The sequence below is a fragment of the Leucoraja erinacea genome, chromosome 18, assembly GCF_028641065.1.
Source record: "Leucoraja erinacea ecotype New England chromosome 18, Leri_hhj_1, whole genome shotgun sequence".
Lineage (NCBI taxonomy): Eukaryota > Metazoa > Chordata > Chondrichthyes > Rajiformes > Rajidae > Leucoraja > Leucoraja erinaceus.
Genome location: NC_073394.1, coordinates 9,391,342 through 9,411,287, shown reverse-complemented (window position 1 = coordinate 9,411,287; position 19,946 = coordinate 9,391,342). Strand labels below are relative to the sequence as shown.

General features: G+C 39.8%; 1 protein-coding gene across 3 annotated transcripts in view; it reads left to right on the top strand.

Moving 5' to 3' along the window:
* elp4 (elongator acetyltransferase complex subunit 4) overlaps window positions 1-19,946 on the top strand; it is a 169,796-nt gene that overhangs the window by 5,849 nt on the left and 144,001 nt on the right. For 2 of the 3 annotated variants that reach the window (XM_055649259.1, XM_055649261.1), the window contains exon 3: window positions 18,682-18,803. In XM_055649259.1, the coding sequence (XP_055505234.1) occupies window positions 18,682-18,803 (122 nt within the window). Of the gene's footprint in view, window positions 1-2,404; window positions 2,573-18,681; window positions 18,804-19,946 lie in introns of all 3 variants that reach the window. The other variant, XM_055649260.1, reaches the window with a different exon arrangement.

The window sequence follows — 19,946 nt, the reverse complement described above, 5'->3', positions numbered from 1 at the left end:
AGAAGGTTCACCAGACTGATTCCTGGGATGTCAGGACTTTCATATGAAGAAAGACTGTATAGACTCGGTTTGTACTCGCTAGAATTTAGAAGATTAAGGGGGGATTTTATAGAAACTTACAAAATTCTTAAGGGGTTGGACAGGCTAGATGCAGGATGATTGTTTCCGATGTTGGGGAAGTCCAGAACAAGGGGTCACAGTTTAAGGATAAGGGGGAAATCTTTTAGGACCGAGATGAGAAAAACATTTTTCACACACAGTGGTGAATCTCTGGAATTCTCTGTAACAGAAGGTAGTTGAGGCCAGTTCATTGACTATATTTAAGAGGGAGTTAGATGTGGCCCATGTGGCTAAAGGGATCAGGGGGTATGGAGAGAAGGCAGGTACAGGATACTGAGTTGGATGATCAGCCATGATCATATTGAATGGCGGTGCAGGCTCAAAGGGCCGAATGGCCTACTCCTGCACCTATTTTCTATGTTTCTAATAGGTATGATTAACCACCCTTTCCTAGATAGCACCATCAGCATTAGTATCATCTGGATTTGCTTGGTCTCTGCCTTATTCAATTTATTCTCCACACATCTCCACATTCGCTGCAATATATAATATGCTTGCTTACTTCCTTTTCTAGTTCTGATGAAACAGATACATGGAACATTAGCATTGTTTTCTCTTTCCACAGATGCTGCCTGAGTTGAGTATCTCCAATGTTTTCTGCTTTCATTTCTAAAAAGTACATTGGTTCGCAGTATATGTTTTTAACATTGTTCAGATGAAATTCTTCAAAGGTTTCGTGCTTTTTCGATAACGAATATAAATATTGTATTACTATATTGGCTGCTTTATACTATAGTGGAAAATTATGTTTTCTATTGAAAAAAGAGTCCTCTAGTCACCTATATTCCTAGCGCAATAGAACATTTATAATAGGTCAACTTCACTGTGCCACATAGAAATTTCGTTTGGCCAGCAGACTGTAAAATAAGTGCTGTAATTTCAACTATTGAATTCATCAGGAGAATTAATCCTAAAGTAAAGAAATAATTGTTTAATTTCCAGTTCATTATGTTAATAGTTTGAATAAACGTTGATTGATTGAAAGATACAGCATTGAAACAGGCTCTTCGCTCCACCAAATCCACACTAGTTCTATGGTATCCCACATTCACATCCACTCCCTACACCATTTACAGAGACCAATTAACCTACATAGTCTTTGGGATGTGGGAAGAAATCGAAGCACCCAAAGGAAACCCACTCGATCACCGAGAACATGCACACTCCACACAGATGGCACACAAGGTCAGGATGGAACCCGGGCCTCTGCTGCTGCGAGAGAGCAGCTCTACCAGCTGTGCTTGTACTGTTTTTTTGTAATTTTTCTCTTGCAATTTGTTTTGCATTATACATCATTATTGTAAAGCAGAATTCAAAATATAGCTGCTTGAATAGAAAAAAGACATGCTTACTTTTGGGATTGGTGAGGAGAAATTTAGACAGTTTTGAAAAAAGAATGTAAGCTATTTTTCTGGTGACTGCTAAAAGTTATTTATGCATGTGAATGATCCACAACCCACAGGCACCAAAGTCTCTTTTCCACATGGATGTCAATTGCTGACTTTTGATGCTTTGATAACACATTTATTCTATGGCTGACTGGACTTGATTTTGAATGTGTTTGGAAACACGCCTGGTAGATCAGCCCATTGCTTTAAGTGATTATTCACTGCATTGCAGGCTTTTTAATTCCACTGTAGTGAAGTATTGCATCACTGGCATGTAAAATTGCTTGCAATGTATACGCAAAATCATCCATATTTAATAGGTTCAGTTTATATAAATGAAAAGGGTATCATATCTTCAGTGTTCAACCAACATTCATAGAAAAGCCTTGTGGATTTTACAATTTGCAAATCAATTCTGATGTTGATTTTTAGGTCACTGATTTTGTTTTTAAGAGTTTAATAATGCTGAAACAATATACTCCATCCTTGAGCACTACGGTATAAATTTATGTGGTCCTCCATTTGCTCAGTTACATACCACTGGAAGTAAATGCTGGGTAGAGGTCAATTAATTATTCACAAAACTCCTGAGAAAGAAACTCATATTTTGTAATTCATTGCATTAGTGGGTACTGAGATAGTCCAAAAAGTAGGTCTAGTTCTCTCACAATAAGTGGAAATGAAATAAGCTGGACGAAAGAGGGTTAAATGATGTGACTGATTATGCTGTTCAGTTTGCACCAAATAATCAAAATGAAAAGTAAACCTCAATATTATTGGATGCCCATAAAGTTGAGAAAGAAAGACATGATTCCTTCCAACTTGCAAAAAAAAAGGACAAAAATACCCTGTACATTTTTCACAGAAGTTTGTTGAATCATTTTGTTTTGTCCTAGATTACCAGACTCTTTGAACTTGAATGAACATTAATTATGAATGGTCTCAAACACACCTCGTGTTTTGCTATTCTTGGTGCAATGGCATTCTGCTGTATTGTGAGCTCAGGTGCATTGCAGAAGGTCAGAGGGAGCAATGCTTACCTTTTCATGAAACATTAGACTTTCGTGAGTAAACTTCCTCTTTAATCAATTCCAATATTTGTCAAATTAGTTTCTATGGAGGAATTATTGTGTTCAACCTTCCAAATGCATGAACTAGTTAATTAAATCAAGTAACAGTGAATTTGAGTGTTATTAAAGTTAACTTGCTTGAATACTATAGGGAGTTGTACATATTTAGTTCCGGAATGAATCCAAAATTCAGCATTTTAAAAGCTACATGGTATTTTGAGAATTAGTTTGGCAACATACTTGGTCATTCTCTAATTTATAATCACAGAGAAATACAGCATGAAATCAGGCCCTTCAGGCCCTCAAATATTTCAATGCCATTTACCACATTTGTGCTACCGTTAACCACATTGTGCTACCGTTAACCACCCATCCACACTCATATTTCATTAATGTAATTTTAATTCTCCCCACATCTTTCTCAACTCCCTCCTTATTTTACCACTCAACTACACATTAGGGGACATTTACACTGGCAAAGTAACCTACTATCTTGCACAGGATTTTGGATATAGGAGTAAGCCAAAGCATCATGCAGATTTATTTATTACCATAGCTGGTTAGAATTGGCCTCAATGCATTGTATTGATGGTTACATTTTAACTATGTTATGTGTCTGTTTCACCAACTCTTACTCAATTATTCTAAATGAAATCACCATAATTATAAGATGCCTTCACTGTACCAAAAGCTTATGGTGTGGCAGTTAATATGGTGCATGTTCTTGCACTCATAATTCCAGATGAATGATTGTTGTGGAATTGAGGGGGCCGACAATAGTGAGACAGCAGACTGAAACTTAAAGAAAATTCAAATATTTCAATGCCATCACCAATCAAAATAAAAATTACAGTTCTGTCATATGTTCCTAAGTATCCATTCTCCTGTATCGCATACACTTGTATAATAACATTATAATCAGAATTACTACCACTTTCCCCTCCAATTACTGCTTTAAATCTGTCAGATTCAGGTGCTTTGAAGGAGTACGATTATAGTTTAGCATTAACAATGTCTGTTGTGAACTGAAAGGACAAATTAACTTACTTTCCAAATTCATGAATTAGAAATTTCAATTTCAAGGTTAAACTGGAGAAGCTACGGTGAACCTCCCTGCCCGAGAGCAGAGAAAGTAAAGAGGAGGTTAAGGTATTTCCATTAATAGGTAATTCAAAAATTCAGCCCAAGAAATCCATAGTATGCGCAAGATGCAAGGTTTATTTTTACTTTTAATTTTTTGAGATCTGGGTGGAACTGGCAGGCTAAAATTGATCAGATTATCAGTACAATATTTGATTATGATATGGAAGGAAGCAATTCCAGTTCTTTAAGTACAGAAGAATCCCATTCATCACAAATTTTCCCTGAATATTCCCATTTATATAACATTTTCCCTGAATATTCCCATTTATATAACATTTGCTGGGCATCTGGAGTATTTTTTGCAGTTCCGGCCCCATTACAGGAAGGATATGCAGACTTTGAAGAGGGTGCAGTAGAGTTTTGCCAGAATGCTGCTTGGATTAGAGGGTATTAGACATAGAGGTTGGGCAAACCTGGGTTGTTTTCTCTGAAGCTTCGAAGGTTGAGGTGAGACCTGTTAGAGATAGATACGATACGATAGAATTTTATTTATTCCAGGAGAGAGATTGATCTGCCAACAGTCATAAAAAACACAAAATACATGGTGAAATTAAAGTGATGAGTGGAAATTATTGGGGATGTGCAAAGATTAGGAAGGGGGGAGAAGAGTCAGTCTCGGTCTACCCCAGGGGGAGGAATTATACAATTTGATAGCCACAGGAAAGTAGGATCTCCTGTGGCATTCTGTCCTGCATCTTGGTGGAACCAGTCAGTTGCTGAAGGTACTCCTCTGGTTGACCAGTGTGTCATGGAGGGGGTGAGCTGTATTGTCCAGGATGCTCCGCAGTTTGAGGAGCATCCTCCCTCCAAGATCACCTCCCATGAATCCAACTCCACCCCCCAGGACGGAGCCAGCCTTCCTGATGAGTTTGTTAATCCTATTGGCATCCGCGGCCTTTGTCCTGCTGACCCAGCACACGGCAGCAATGTAGATGGCACTGGCTACCACCGATTAGTAGAACATCTGCAGCATCTTACTGCAGACGTTGACGGAGCGGAGCCTTCTCAAAAAGTAGAGCGGGCTCTGTCCCTTCTTGTACAGGTACTCAACGTTCCTGGACCAATCTAGTTTACTGTCCAGGTACACTCCAAGGTATTTGTATATAAAATTATAAGAAGCAAAGAAAGGGTAGGTAGTTTTTTCCCCGGAGTGATAGTGTCAGAGGGAGAAATTTTAAAGCAGATATACAGGTTAATTTTTGTTGCACAAAGTGGTGGGTGCCTGGAATGAGCTGCCAGGGTGGCAGTGGAAGCAGATCTGAAAGTGCCATTTAAGAGGCCACAATAGAGCAAGCTGCTTTGATCATAAAATTAATGGATTACTGTAAAAGCCCATCTACTTCAGTAATTTCTTTAGGCAAGCAATGATATTGTCAAACCTGATCCTGGCTATTTTATTCCAATGCATTGCAATATGTATCATATGTTTATGAAACAAAAGCTTTTTAAGAGCTAAAGAGACTGCAAAGTTGAAGACTTGTGCATGATAGGATACAATCTAAAAGTTTTAAATTGACTTTTTACAATGCCCATGCAAAAATGCTGCGGGAAGAGCCTCGTGGTTCCCTCCTCGTAATTATACAAGAGTCTTGTGCTTTTTATTTACATTCACAAGCAAGGTTCCTAATTTGACTCCATAAACCAAACATGCACACGCCACCATAGATGTTGGAAAATATTGCAAGTTACTGCATAGAATCAGTTATCAAGCCACATGAGAAATTGTGAGAAAGAAAGTATTAGACTTGAAGCAAACAGACAGGCTGGTAGAATTGACAGTTGGATGCAGATGAAATTTAACACAAAAGCACGTGAAAGCAATATTGTGTTCCACTCAGCAGAATAATATGCAGTATAAACTAAATAATATAATTATGAATGTGACAGACTTCATGAAAGACAACTCGTGTACTCTTAGCCTTATCCAATTCTGGACACCACACTGCAGGAAGGATATGAAGGCTTTGGACGTGATTTACCAGTTTGATTTGAGGAATGAAGGTCTTTACTTACCTAGATAGACTGGAGAAACTGGGATTGTTCTTCAGATGTGAGAGAGAATCTGACAGTTATTTAATATCATCAGATATCTGGAGGGAGGTGACAGAGAAAAACTATCCTAAGTGTACAAGGGTTAAGAACAAGAGGATTTAGAAAGGTGATTGGCAAAAGAAAACAAAAATAATGGAAATAAGTGTTTTGGCAGTGTGTGGCGAGAATCTGGAATGCACTTCCAGGGAGAGTAGGAATACCAATTTAATTGTGTTGCTCAAAAGGTAACAAGATGGAAAGCAGAACATTACATGTCTGTGGGAGATGAAGTGGGGCAAAGGCCTGCTAACATACGATGGCCCTGTTGAGTTAAATAGTTCCAGAACCATTCAAATGAGCATCCACAATTACTTCTCATTGTTTGTCTTTGCAATGTAGAAGAATTTGAGAGAGGGGGTCTGAGTTGACAAAATAGATGTCAAGACATTGGTTCCTTTGTGGAATGTATGAAACAATGGGCATGCCGCCAAGAAGAGAGGTCAGGCATTTCAGATGGCAATGGGAAATATCTTCCTCAAAAGGTTTGTAAATATTTGGAGTGGGGTGGATGCTTAGCTATTGAGTACTTTCAAGGCTGAGGTCAATAAAACTTTGGACATGAGGGGATTAGTAATGTTTTGCTGGTCAGTGGTAGTGTAGGCTTAGCCTTTATATTGTATAGCACGGATGGCTCAGAGGGTTGGATAGCCTCATCATGTTTTATTATTTGTGTCACAGCACTGAATTTCTGTCCCTTAAATATAAATCGAACCCTCTAATCAATCGGTCTGTTTGTGGTTGGGTGTTCCATCAAGAATGATAAGCAATTCATATTTATTTCTGAGAAAGGCACACCTAAATTGTTTTGTTGCATTTTCTTCAATTTATTTTCTTTTTGACCTACAAATCCCAGCTCTACCAATTGGAGGCATTTTCTCCAGTGCTATTGGAGAAGGAGCAGGTGAAAGAACTAGTATGTTTTGACTCCATCTGAAACAGAAACACGATTGTACTTGTAATGACGGCACTCATTGGATTTAATTATTCATAAAGTGTGATGCCATGTTATACAATCATTCCAGTTCACCCTACAGGGTTAGATGGATTGTTTAGAGTAAGAGAGAAGAAAAAAGTGTTGTGTTTTTGTATGATAAGATCAGACATGCAGTAGAGGTTTTAAAAATAATAATAATTCAATTTTTTTATCCAAAAGTTCATTACATGACACCTAGGCTAAATAATCTATGATAATTCTGTGCACATTATTACAATTATTTAAACTGAAAGAAGCAAATAGCTGCAGACTATTTGAAATTAACATAGAAATGCTGGAGAAACTCAACAGATCTAATGAAAGATATTAGTTTAATTTTTCTTTTTGCATAGCTGCTGTCTGATTTATTGAGTACTTTCAGTTTTGCTTTTCACTGTTGTATGTGTATATATATATATATATATATATATATTTATTTATTTATATATATATATAAAATGAAATATTGTCCTACACAGTGTATTGGGAGTTTAAGCAAGAAATCACCATCATAGCCTTGGTTATACAGCTCACCTGTCACGGGTGTATGAGCAATATGAATTAATGATACTGTATTATCACATGTGACATGTCACAATGAAATTCTTTGTTTTGCACATCCAAGGTGTACAAAGAGTGCCACATTAAGGATGCCAAGAAAGTTACAAAGTATTCCCTTTTAACACAAAGTATTTAGTTCTCGGCAGTCTCCCCTCGCCGCATCCTCCTTTGTTTTTCCTCTCGGCAGCCACTCCACGGCAAGTCCTCCTTTGTCCTCCCTCTTAGTGCCCCCCCCCCCATGCCGGGGGTCTCCTTTTGTTCTCCTTTTTGGTGGTTCCCCCACGCCAGGTCCTCCTTTGTTCTCGGCAGCATGTCCAACATCCGGCACCCATGTAACGCATCTGACCTCCGATACCCGCCGCCGACCTGTCCTCAACCTGCCAGTGACCCGTAGTCTCGACCGCCTTCTCCCGACCTCGTCCTCGACTGCCGGCGCCATCCTCGAACCCCGTTTGCCACCAGACCTCGACTTTCCACGACCGCGGACGCCATTCTCAATTACCGCGGATTCACTCCAGACCGCTCCAACTCAGTCTGGCCGCGGGGATCCACCTCCCAGCTTCTCCGCAGCTTCCTGTGTGCAAGTAGAAATAGATACCTGCATAGACTCTGTGCCATGCTCTGAAATAAGATCATGGCTAATCTGATCTAAGCTTCAATTTGACTTTTCCTGCCTGTTCTCCATTATATATTTTGTATATAATATGTCATATATATAAAGTTCCCAAAGCACATTTCTTCTGAAGTATTTCTGGTTTGGGTACTGTTGCGGAATCTACCACACCCAATATGCATGCAACACATTCACACAAACAGTGTGATAATGAGCAGTTAAGAAAAAAATATTGTAGAATAAATAATTGGCCAGAATATTGGAGTAACTCCCATGCTGTTCTTTGAAATAGTACAATAGGATCTTAACCTGAGAGGGACATAATTTCCTCAGTTGCATTGCTGAATTACACTGCCCTTCATAATGTTTGGGACAAAGACCCATCATTTATTTATTTGCCTCTGTACTCCACAATTTGAGATTTGTAATAGAAAAAAATCACATGTGGTTTAAGTGCACATTGTCAGATTTTATTAAAGGGTATTTTTATACATTATGGTTTCACCATGTAGAAATTACAGCTGTGTTTATACATAGTCCCGCCCATTTCAGGGCACCATAATGTTTGGGACACATGGCTTCACAGGTGTTTGTAATAGCTCAGGTGTGTTGAATTCCCACCTTAATGCGGGTAGAAGAGAGCTCTCAGCACCTAATCTTTTTTCCAGTTTTTCCACCTCCTTTGGAAACTTTTATTGCTGTTTATCAACATGAGGACCAAAGCTGTGCCAATGAAAGTTAAAGAAGCCATTATGAGTGAGAAACAAGAATAAAACCTTTAGAGACATCAGCCAAACCTTATGCATATTAAGAAGAAAGAGAGTACTGGTGAGCTTACTACTCACAAAGGGACTGGCAGGCCAAGGAAGACCTCCACAGCTGATGACAGAAGAATTCTCTCTATGATAAAGAAAAATCCCCAAACACCTTTCCGACAGATCAGAAACACTCTTCAGGGGTGGATTTGCCAATGACAACTGGCCGCAGAAGACTTCATGAACAGAAATGCAGAGGCTACACTGCAAGATGCAAACCACTGGTTATCTGCAAAAATAGGATGGCCAGGTTACAGTTTGCCAAGAAGTACTTAAAAGAGCAGCTACAGTTCTGGAATAAAATCTTGTGGACAGATGAGAAGAAGATTAACTTGTATCAGAGTGATGGTAAGAGTAATGTTTGGAAGAGAGAAGGAACTGCCCAAGATCCAAAGCATACCACCTCATCCAGGTGAAATCCAGGTTAGCCGGGAAGTGGTGTTAGGTAAATTGAATGGATTAATGGCCGATAAATCCCCAGGGCCAGATAGGCTGCACCCCAGAGTACTTAAGGAAGTAGCCCCAGAAATAGTGGATGCATTAGTGATAATTTTTCAAAATTCTTTAGATTCTGGAGTAGCTCCTGAGGATTGGAGGGTAGCTAATGTAACCCCGCTTTTTAAAAAGGGAGGGAGAGAGAAAACAGGGAATTACACCAGTTAGTCTAACATCGGTAGTGGTGAAACTGCTAGTCAGTTATTAAAGATGGGATAGCAGCACATTTGGAAAGTGGTGAAATCATTGGACAAAGTCAGCATGGATTTATGAAAGGTAAATCATGTCTGACGAATCTTATAAACTTTTTCCAGGATGTAACTAGTAGAGTGGATAAGGGAGAACCAATGGATGTGTTATATCTGGACTTTCAGAAGGCTTTCGACAAGGTCCCACATAAGAGATTTGTATACAAACTTAAAGCACACGGTATTGGGGGTTCAGTATTGATGTGGATAGAGAACTGGCTGGCAGGAAGCAAAGAGTAGGAGTAAACGGGTCCTTTTCACAATGGCAGGCAGTGACTAGTGGGGAACCGCAAGGCTCAGTGCTGGGACCCCAGCTATTTACAATATATATTAATGATTTGGACGAGGGAATAGAATGCAACATCTCCAAGTTTGCGGATGACACGAAGCTGGGGGGTAGTGTTAGCTGTGAGGAGGATGCTAGGAGGCTGCAAGGTGACTTGGATAGGCTGGGTGAGTGGGGAAATGCATGGCAGATGCAGTATAATGTGGATAAATGTGAGGTTATCCACTTTGGTGGTAAAAACAGGAAAGTAGACTATTATCTGAATGGTGGCCGATTAGGAAAAGGAGAGATGCAACGAGACCTGGGTGCCATGGTACACCAGTCATTGAAAGTAGGCATGCAGGTGCAGCAGGCAGTGAAGAAAGCGAGTGGTATGTTAGCATTCATAGCAAAATGATTTGAGTATAGGAGCAGGGAGGTTCTACTGCAGTTGTACAGGGTCTTGGTGAGATCGCACCTGGAGTATTGCGTACAGTTTTGGTCTCCTAATCTGAGGAAGGACATTCTTGCCATAGAGGGAGTACAGAGAAGGTTCACCAGACTGATTCCTGGGATGTCAGGACTTTCATATGAAGAAAGACTGGATAGACTCGGCTTGTACTTGCTAGAATTTAGAAGATTGAGGGGGGATCTTATAAAAACTTACAAAATTCTTAAGGGGTTGGACAGGCTAGATGCAGGAAGATTGTTCCCAATGTTGGGGAAGTCCAGAACAAGGGGTCACAGTTTAAGGATAAGGGGGAAATCTTTTAGGACCGAGATGAGAATATTTTTTTTTCACACAGAGTGGTTACTCTCTGGAATTCTCTGCTACAGAATGTAGTTGAGGCCAGTTCATTGGCTATATTTAAGAGGGCGTTAGATGTGCCCCTTGTGGCTAAAGGGATCAGGGGGTATGGAGAGAAGGCAGGTACAGGATACTGAGTTGGATTATCAGCCATGATCATATTGAATGGCGGTGCAGGCTCGAAGGGCCAAATGGCCTACTCCTGCACCTATTTTCTATGTTTCTATCTGTGAAACACGGTGGTGGGGGTGTTATGGCCTGGGGGCATGTATGGCTGCTGAAGGTACTGGCTCGTGTATCTTCATTGATGATACAACTGCCGATGGTAGTAGCATAATGAATTTTGAAGGGTATAGACACATCCTATCTGCTCAAGTTCAAACACATGCCTCAAAATTCATTGGCCGGTGGTTCATTCTGCAGCAAGACAATGATCCCAAACATACTGCTAAAGCAACAAAGGAGTTTTTCAAAGCTAAAAAATGGTCAATTCTTGTGGCCGTCAATCACCTGATCTGAACCCAATTAAGCATGCCTTTTATATGCTGATGAGAAAGCTGAAGGGGACTAGCCCCCCAAAACAAGCATAAGCTAAAGATGGCTGCAATACAGGCCTGGCAGAGCATCACCAGAGAAGACATCCAGCAACTGGTGATGTCCATGAATTGCAGACTTCAAACAGTCATTGCATGCAAAGGATATGTAACAAAATATGAAACACGACTACTTTCACTCACATGACATTGCTGTGTCCCAAACATTATGGTGCCCTGAAATGGGGGGGCTATCAGTTTTTTCTCTCCTCCCCCCTCTGCCCCCCTTCCCCCTCCTTTAAATGACTTACCGTACACTGTGCTTTAGCCGTCTTAATTACAGCACTAACCTTCCTGTTCATCGCTGTGTGTGGCTGTATCACCTTGGCTTTGCACCGTGTGAATTTCACTCAGCACTACCCCCGCTTCCCCTGTCCCCCGCCTGCATAACAGGCTGGTGAAGGAAATTATGTGTGGGTGTTCCACTCGGACAGTTGCCGTGTTTTCAGGCGACTGCCTGACAGTCGCCTGAAAAATCGCCTAAATGGGACAGGCCCATAATGTTTATATTGTGCCTTTTGTGCTCCCCAAGTGCTCTGAGGTACATTTGTAGTTCTAGAGTTGGAAATACAGCAGCCAATTTTGTGCCTGGCAAGCTCACACACATCGATTTGAAAATGACCAGATAATCCATTTTGGTAACATAAAGAGTAACAATTCTGGGATAACAGTGAAAACCTTTTACATCTATCTGAGAAGTTGATTTTCTTGGTTTCTAAATCAGCAGATCATGAAGTCAAGCACTGTCAATGATTTTGGCAACAAAATCTAGGTGGCTGTTCTGTGCATTACTGAGGCGGTGCTACTGTATTTTGGATCCAACATTAAACTAAGAAACTAAGAACACAGTCTTAAGTCTGAAGAAGGGTCCCAACCCGAAACGTCACCTATCCATTTTCTCGAGAGATGTTGCCTGGCCCTCTGAATCACTCAAGCATTTTGTGTCTATCTTAAACTAAGACTTCATCCAGCCTCTCAGTTGGATACAATGGGCCCATCATAATCATGTCACATAATTAACGTCAGTCAACATCACTGAAAATATAATGCTTCTGAAATCTGCCTGCATGCAGATCAGTTGCCATCATTCTTGTACTACAGTGATGACTACATTTAAAAATAGCATTTAATTGCATGTAAAGCAATTTGCAATACCCTGAGGTTATAAAGGCTGCTATATAAATGTACACTTTTTTAACTTGCCTTTCAAAGTGGCTGTGTTGACTTACTGCTCTTTGTTTTGTTTTTTTGCTGCATCATTAGGCATGTACCCAAGCTTTTCTTGTCTATGCCAGTTTTTTTAGTTGCCCATGCACGACTATGAATGATTGACAAAGAGTTTGGTACCCAGTCAAGTCCCACTATACGCATTTATTGTAGCAGATAAAGCTGCCAATCTCCTTCATTCACAGATCTCTTGAGTTCTACAGCTCTTGTTCAGTAATTTATTTTTAATTTGGGCAAAGAGCCAACCTCCTACCAGGTCACTGTGGTTCTTGCACTAAGCAATTGCATTGCACAATGATAATTCAGACAGGCTCATACACACTCAGACTTGCGCATTAATGTTTGATCTATTTTTCTTCTCCATGCGCGAAACTGCATGGTGTTCATTTTATTATTTTTTGCTACTGCCAGACTGAGGTGAGGCGCTGCATGCTTGGGAGCTGGAGATGCTAATGTTTGTGCTGCTATTGTCAGATCTTTGAAGTATGCTGTGAAAGTAAAATAGTTGTATATGGTTTGATTATCGTTCTTGTTCTAAATCTGTGCAATTATAGAACTTAGTACAGCACAGCAATGGGCCTTTCAGCCCATGATGTCCATGCTGACCATTATGTCATATTAATGCTGCACATGATCCGTATCCTTCCATTCCGGCATATTCATGTACTTTTCTAAAAGCCTCTTAAACATTGCTATAGTATCTGCTTCCATTACCATTCCTGGAAGCACGTTCCCGACACCTACCACGCTGTTCCCGACACCTACCCTCGTTAAGACCAAAGTTGGATCCGTGAAGACTAAAAAGGGTGAATTTATTATAGGGAACAAGGAAATGGCAGATGAGTTGAAAAGCTACTTTGGATCCGTCTTCACTAAGGAGGACACAAACAAACTTCCTGATGTACTGGTGGCCAGAGGATCTGGGGTGACGGAAAAACTGAAGGAAATCCACATTAGGCAGGAAATGGTGTTGGATAGACTGATGGACTGAAAGCTGATAAATCCCCAGGGCCTGGGTCTGCATCCCAGGGTACTTAAGGAAGTGGCTCGAGAAATTGTGTTCGCATTGGTGATCATTTTCCAATGTTCTATAGATTCAGGATTAGTTCCTGTGGATTGGAGGGTAGCTAATGTTATCCCACTTTTTAAGAAAGGCGGGAGAGAGAAAACAGGGAATTATAGACCAGTTAGACTGACATCGGTGGTGGGAAAGATGCTGGAATCAATCATAAAAGATGAAATAGCGGCACATTTGGATAGCAGTCATAGGATCGGTCTGAGTCAGCATGGATTTACGAAGGGGAAATCATGCTTGACTAATCTGGACTTTTTTGAGGATGTAACAAGGAAAATGGACAAGGGCGAGCCAGTGGATGTAGTGTACATGGACTTTCAGAAAGCATTTGATAAGGTCCCACATAGGAGATTAGTGGGCAAAATTAGGGCACATGGTATTGGGGGTAGAGTGCTGACATGGATAGAAAATTGGTTGGCAGACAGGAAATAAAGAGTAGGGATTAACGGGTCCCTTTCAGAATGGCAAGCAATGACTAGTGGGGTACCGCAAGGCTCAGTGCTGGGACAGCAGCTATTTACAATATATATTAATGATTTAGATGACGGGATTACATAACATTAGCAAATTTATAGATGACACAAAGCTGGGTGGCAATGTGAACTGTGAGGAGAATGCGATGAGAATGCAGGGTGACTTGGATAGGTTGGATGAGTGGGCAGATGCATGGCAGATGCAGTTTAATGTGGATAAATGTGAGGTTATCCACTTTGGTAGCAAAAACAGGAAGGCAGACTATTATCTAAATCGTGTCAAGTTGTGAAAAGGGGAAGTACTATGGGATCTGGGGGGTCCTTGGTCATCAGTCAATGAAAGTAAGCATACAGGTACAACAGGTAGTGAAGAAAGCGAATGGCATGTTGGCCTTCATAACAAGAGGAGTTGAGTATAGGAGCAAAGAGGTTCTTCTGTAGTTGTACAGGGCCCTAGTGAGACCACACCTGGAGTATTGTGTGCTGTTTTAGTCTCCAAATTTGAGGAAGGACATTCTTGCTATTGAGGGAGTGCAGCGTAGGTTCACCAGGTTAATTCCCGGGATGGTAGAACTGTCATATGTTGATAGAATGGGGTGGCTTGTATACATTGGAATTTAGAAAGATGAGGGGGGATCTTATTGAAACATATGATTATTAAGGGTTTGGACACTCTAGAGGCAGGAAGCAAGTTCCCGATGTTGGGGAGTCCAGAACCAGGGGCCACAGTTTAAGAATAAGGGGTAAGCCATTTAGAACAGAGATGAGGAAACACTTTTTCACACAGTTGTGAGTCTGTGGAATTCTCTGCCTCAGAGGGCGGTGGAGGCCGGTTCTCTGGATTCTTTCAAGAGAGAGCTTGATAGGGTTTTTAAAGATAGCGGTCAGGGGATATGGGAAGAAGGCAGGATTGTGGATGAACAGCCATGATCACATTGAATGGCGGTGCTGGCTCGAAGGGCTGAATGGCCTATTCTTGCACCTATTGTCTATTGTCTATTAAAAACATCTAATTAAAACTTGCTTACATCTCCATAAAGCTTTCCACCCTCATCCCAAGCTATATCCAAGTGATACTTCTACTTTATGCGAAAGGTTCTTACCGATTACTCTATCCATGCCTCTCTCAATTTTATAAACTCCCAGGTCTCCACTCAAGCCTCCGATGCTCTGGGGAAACCCTGAAATCTCAGGGTTTGTCCAATCTCCTCTACTCCCCTCTATGATCCACCTGTGCATTGTACTAAACCATCATTTGCAGATGATACAACTGGCCTCTCAGCAACAAAGACTCTACAGGGAGGAGGTCCAGCACTTAGCAGCATGGTGCCTTAACTGGGCCACGCAAAACATTAACGGGACTAGGTGGAAAAGGTTCCTGGGAGTCAACATCTCCGATGACCTCTCTCTTGGACTCACAATAACAGCGTCTCTTCTTCCTGAGGAGACTGAAGAAGGTCCATCTGTCTACATCTGCATCACAGTATGGTATGGCAACTGCCCTGTCTCCGACCGGAAGGCATTGCAGAGGGTGGTGCCCAACGCATCACCGGTTCCACGCTCCCCTCCATTGAGTCTGTCCAAAGCAAGTGCTGTCTGCGGAGGGCGCTCAGCATCGCCAAGGACTGCTCTCACCCCAACCATGGACTGTTTACCCTCCTACCATCCGGGAGGCGCTACAGGTCTCTCCGTTGCCGAACCTGCAGGTCGCGGAACAGCTTCTTTCCGGCGGACTCACTCTACTAAACAACCACTCGGTGACTGCCAATCACCACCCCCCCCCCCCCCCCCCCCCCCCCCCCCCCCCCCCCCCCCCCCCCCCCCCCCCCCCACCCCCCCCCCCCCCCCCCCCCCCCCCCCCCCCGACACGGACACTTATTTTTTTTATTCAAATCGTTTGCTATGTCGCTCTTCAAGGGAGATGCTAAATGCATTTCGTTGTCTCTGTACTGTACACTGACAATGACAATTAAAATTGAATCTGAATCTGAATCTGAAAACCTTTTCTGTGACCACTACAAAGACTCTACATCCTTCCTGTAATGGGCCAATGAAAACTACAAAGAAAACTCCAAATGCATCCTAACTAAAGTTTTATAAAGATGTAACATGATTTCCTAACCCTAACACCCAGTCTCCTGACCTATGAAAGTAAGCATACCATACACCATCTTTACCAGTGAATCTATTTGGGTTGCTACATTAAAGGAATTGTGAACTTGGATCCCAATTTGATGTCCTAGCACAGAAGGTCCATCATTTCTGAGAAGGTTTTTTCTTCACACCCATGATACTCCTCGTCCTCTGAGGATCTTAACTTAGTTTCATTTTCATCCTCATTGTTTTGTACAATAATGTGAATTCTGGTGTACCAATGGAATATATAAATAAATGCCGTTGCCATTTTAAGCTCAGGATTCAACAATTGTTTGTTTGCTTTGATTATAGCTGAGGGAGCAATCTAGACCAGGATTCAAGGGAAACTTATTGCTGTATAAATCATCTCATGTGATCTTCACTGCCCAGTAGCATCTCTGAAATAAACAACTGGCAAATGGTTAATGGAAACAATTGTTTATTTAACAGTGAAAATCTGCTTTAATTCTCAACTAAACCATCAGATGTACCATAAGCGCAAACAGCTAATGGTGAACTGAAAGCCACAATCTCTTGATTGAGTACTGTTAAATAAGCTATGGTAATAACATTACTAAATTCATTAGTACACAGCTTGATAAAGCAATTCTATTACTTTCTTATTGCACCTAGTGTTTCCCCATTTACTAAATTTGGCTCCCTGGCCATCACGAAAAGAAAGCACAGGTTGGGTCTACCATGATTATGTAGGGAATGCTTGGTCCTTCCAATATTCTCTTAATCTCTTGAGTGTCTGTTTTGCCATGCATATTCATCTGCATTGGGCTAAATGCACGTTTACAATATTTAACAGCAACCCCAAAGTAAACTTGCCAAATTTCCTTGTTGATAGGGAGAAAATACGCTCTTTTGTAAACTGATTTTGTGCAATGTAAAAGAAGCAATAGTTTCACTTCTTGTTCCCTGATATAACATTGAATGCTGGTGCTCCCATTGAGTACCGTTGTGCTATTTTCTATTGAATACAAGTAATGTGAATATCACATTGACAATGTCCGATCTAAAACCAAAATGCTCTTTGCAATATACTAAAGTTGCATTTTATCTAAATTGTCGATATGATGTTTGGATTTTTAAAAATCACCCAGATTTGCTATGAATCCTCCAGAGTAATTTGTGGACAAATGGCTTAAGGCAAAGCCCAGTTCTAATTAACTATGTCAAAATATGGCTATATTAAAATATACCTCAATATTTTGATGAGATCAATGTTGAGAACTACAAACATTTAGTTGCAACATTTTTTATGACTCGTAAACTTGTCGACCTTTTTAAAGCAATTGTTGTTTCGTTGAAAGGAATATCTTTAATGCCAGTCTGTAAAAGGAAAGGACTACAGCAGAGCCCTCTAACCCAAAAAAGTGTCAGACCCTTGTAGCAGCTTTCAGTTGTGATCTATTATTGTTAACTTTGATATCTTCAAACGGCCTAAAAGAATACCATCTGAGGGCTTACTTGGTCCTCTGATTTCTAGGTCATTAAACCTTTTTTTAAATTCAATTACTATAGACAATTCATAAAATGACAAATTGTAGAGCTGTCATTTTCTTTATAGAAGCTGCTGACAGTCATCAAAAATATTGTCAGTACGTTTTTGTGGAGTTTATTTTAAAAGATTGACTTTGAGTTGATTGTTAACCTTTCTAATGCAGAAGCAGTGTTCTGTCACACGAGGGGAATGCATCATTTTTAAGCATATTCTGAGTATTCCAAAATAAACAAAAAGTGTGAGGCTTTTGATTTCACTAAATCTGCATTCAGACATTAAACATGTATAAATTTCCAGCTATTTTTTCATGTCGTAATCCAAAAAAATCTGTTTTTAAATTAACAAAGGATATTTGTTGCTCTAATGAAAATTAAATGGAGCATATCTAATGAACAGTTGGGTACAATTTATATTTCACAAATGGAATGACCTGATAACTCGCAAGCAAGTCGGTTTGCACAATTTACCAGACTAAATAAATAAGATAATAGAGATGAGAAATACTTACAAAATTTAATTGTGAATACTGCCAATATCACTTTAAAGTTAATTTTCAATTGAATGATCAACGGTATATAAATGCGGGAGAAAAAGTGTAATCACAGTTTAAATATGTTAGAATTGGTGGAATTACCAAGATTTTAATTGGAGATGAAACAAAAGAAAGAAATACAAGTAAATTTATAATACAAATTAAAATTTTAGACAAAAATTTTATTGACAATCAACTTTACAAAGAAAATGTTTACTTGCTTTTTGACTAGTATTAAATGCCAAATTTACTCTGCAAAATATTGATGAAATCATTCTTGTTGTAAGACTGCTTTCTGTTAGTGTCAGACTTTCTGATAGTCAAATTATGGGAAAGTAGTTTAAAAGTCAGATGTATTGCTGACTTTTTGTTCCAGATAAATTGAACTTGAGCATCTATACCTTACAGAAACTATAAGGCCCAGTTTGACAATTGTTTGGCAAGGAATTATTCAGCTTTTCCAGACACGTATATCTGTAATTTTAATGCTTGGAATTTTATTTATTAATACCTAACCAAATTGTTTTATGTGCTTACACTTACAGAGGAAGACAGATATGAAAGCTACTCACGGATGTTACTGAAGTATTTTGTAGCAGAAGGTATTGTTTGTGGACATTCTCTTCTCATAGCATCTGCCAAAGATCATCCAGAAGAAATATTACAGGTACTGCTTTGGGTAAAAAAATGTTATAAAATAGCATTTAGCTTTGAATATTATGTTAGTATATCTTGCTTCTAAATAATGATGATCAATTTCACTTGGTATCTTTGCATCACCTCGTCTGATTTGAATAGAGTTATCAATAAAATAAACAGGAAGTATGTGAGAAGATGCTGATAGTCAACATTTTAATTCCTCGCTGATAACACACTAGATTTAAAAAAAAACAGTGAGTTGTAAATTAAACAGGAACTTAAATATCACCAAAGAATCAGTAGGTTGGAGCTCAATACCAGCTTATTGAGTTGTACTCTTGAAATAATACTTTTATTAATAAAGCAAAGGGAAACAAGGGATAAAGTAAAATACTTTACCCCATTGTTCGAGAGGAGATGTTTGTTGAGATGTTTGTGAATAATTCTTAAAGCTGGCAACAATATTGTTAAGTAATCCAACAATTTGGGTACCCAATTAGTTATTCCTTTGTTGCTGTTTAGTAAGGTTTACTCATTAGGTTGGATCATATAGATATTTATAAAAGTTCTTTAGAACTTCTTGGATTAATAATTAAAAAAAAATCAAACCTGCACTCTTCCGGGCCAAATATATTAAATGTGGTGCCCTGTGGAATTAAAAAATCATCTTTCACAGCGTCGAGTTTTCCCAGAGCTCTTTAAAGCCATTAAAGTACTTCTAATATGTAGCCAATAGCCTATCTGAAATGTACGTGAAAAAGAGTGTGATAATCATGTTGTTTCATTAGTTAAGGGGTAAAGCTATTCATCAGCATTTTGGGGAATAATTCCACTGCTCTTTCAGATGATGCCGTGTTATCCTTAATGTTCACTTAAAGGGCAGCGGGAACTTCATTTTCCAGTCTCATTTGAAATATGTTGCCCCCAATCAAGCAGCTCTCTGTCTAGAGAGAGAGAGAGAGAGTCATTTTCTGTGTTCAAATATCTAGATGATGATTTAAACCCACATCCTTCTGACGTAGACAAGAGTGCTACCAGCTAATCCACACACACAACTCTCATTTTGTGAGATTATGAAAGTTCCTCATCATGCAGTTCATTTAAATTATACCGTTGATTATAATTGTATAGCATTGATTAGACAGAGAGTGCTTCTTAATTCTTCAATGAT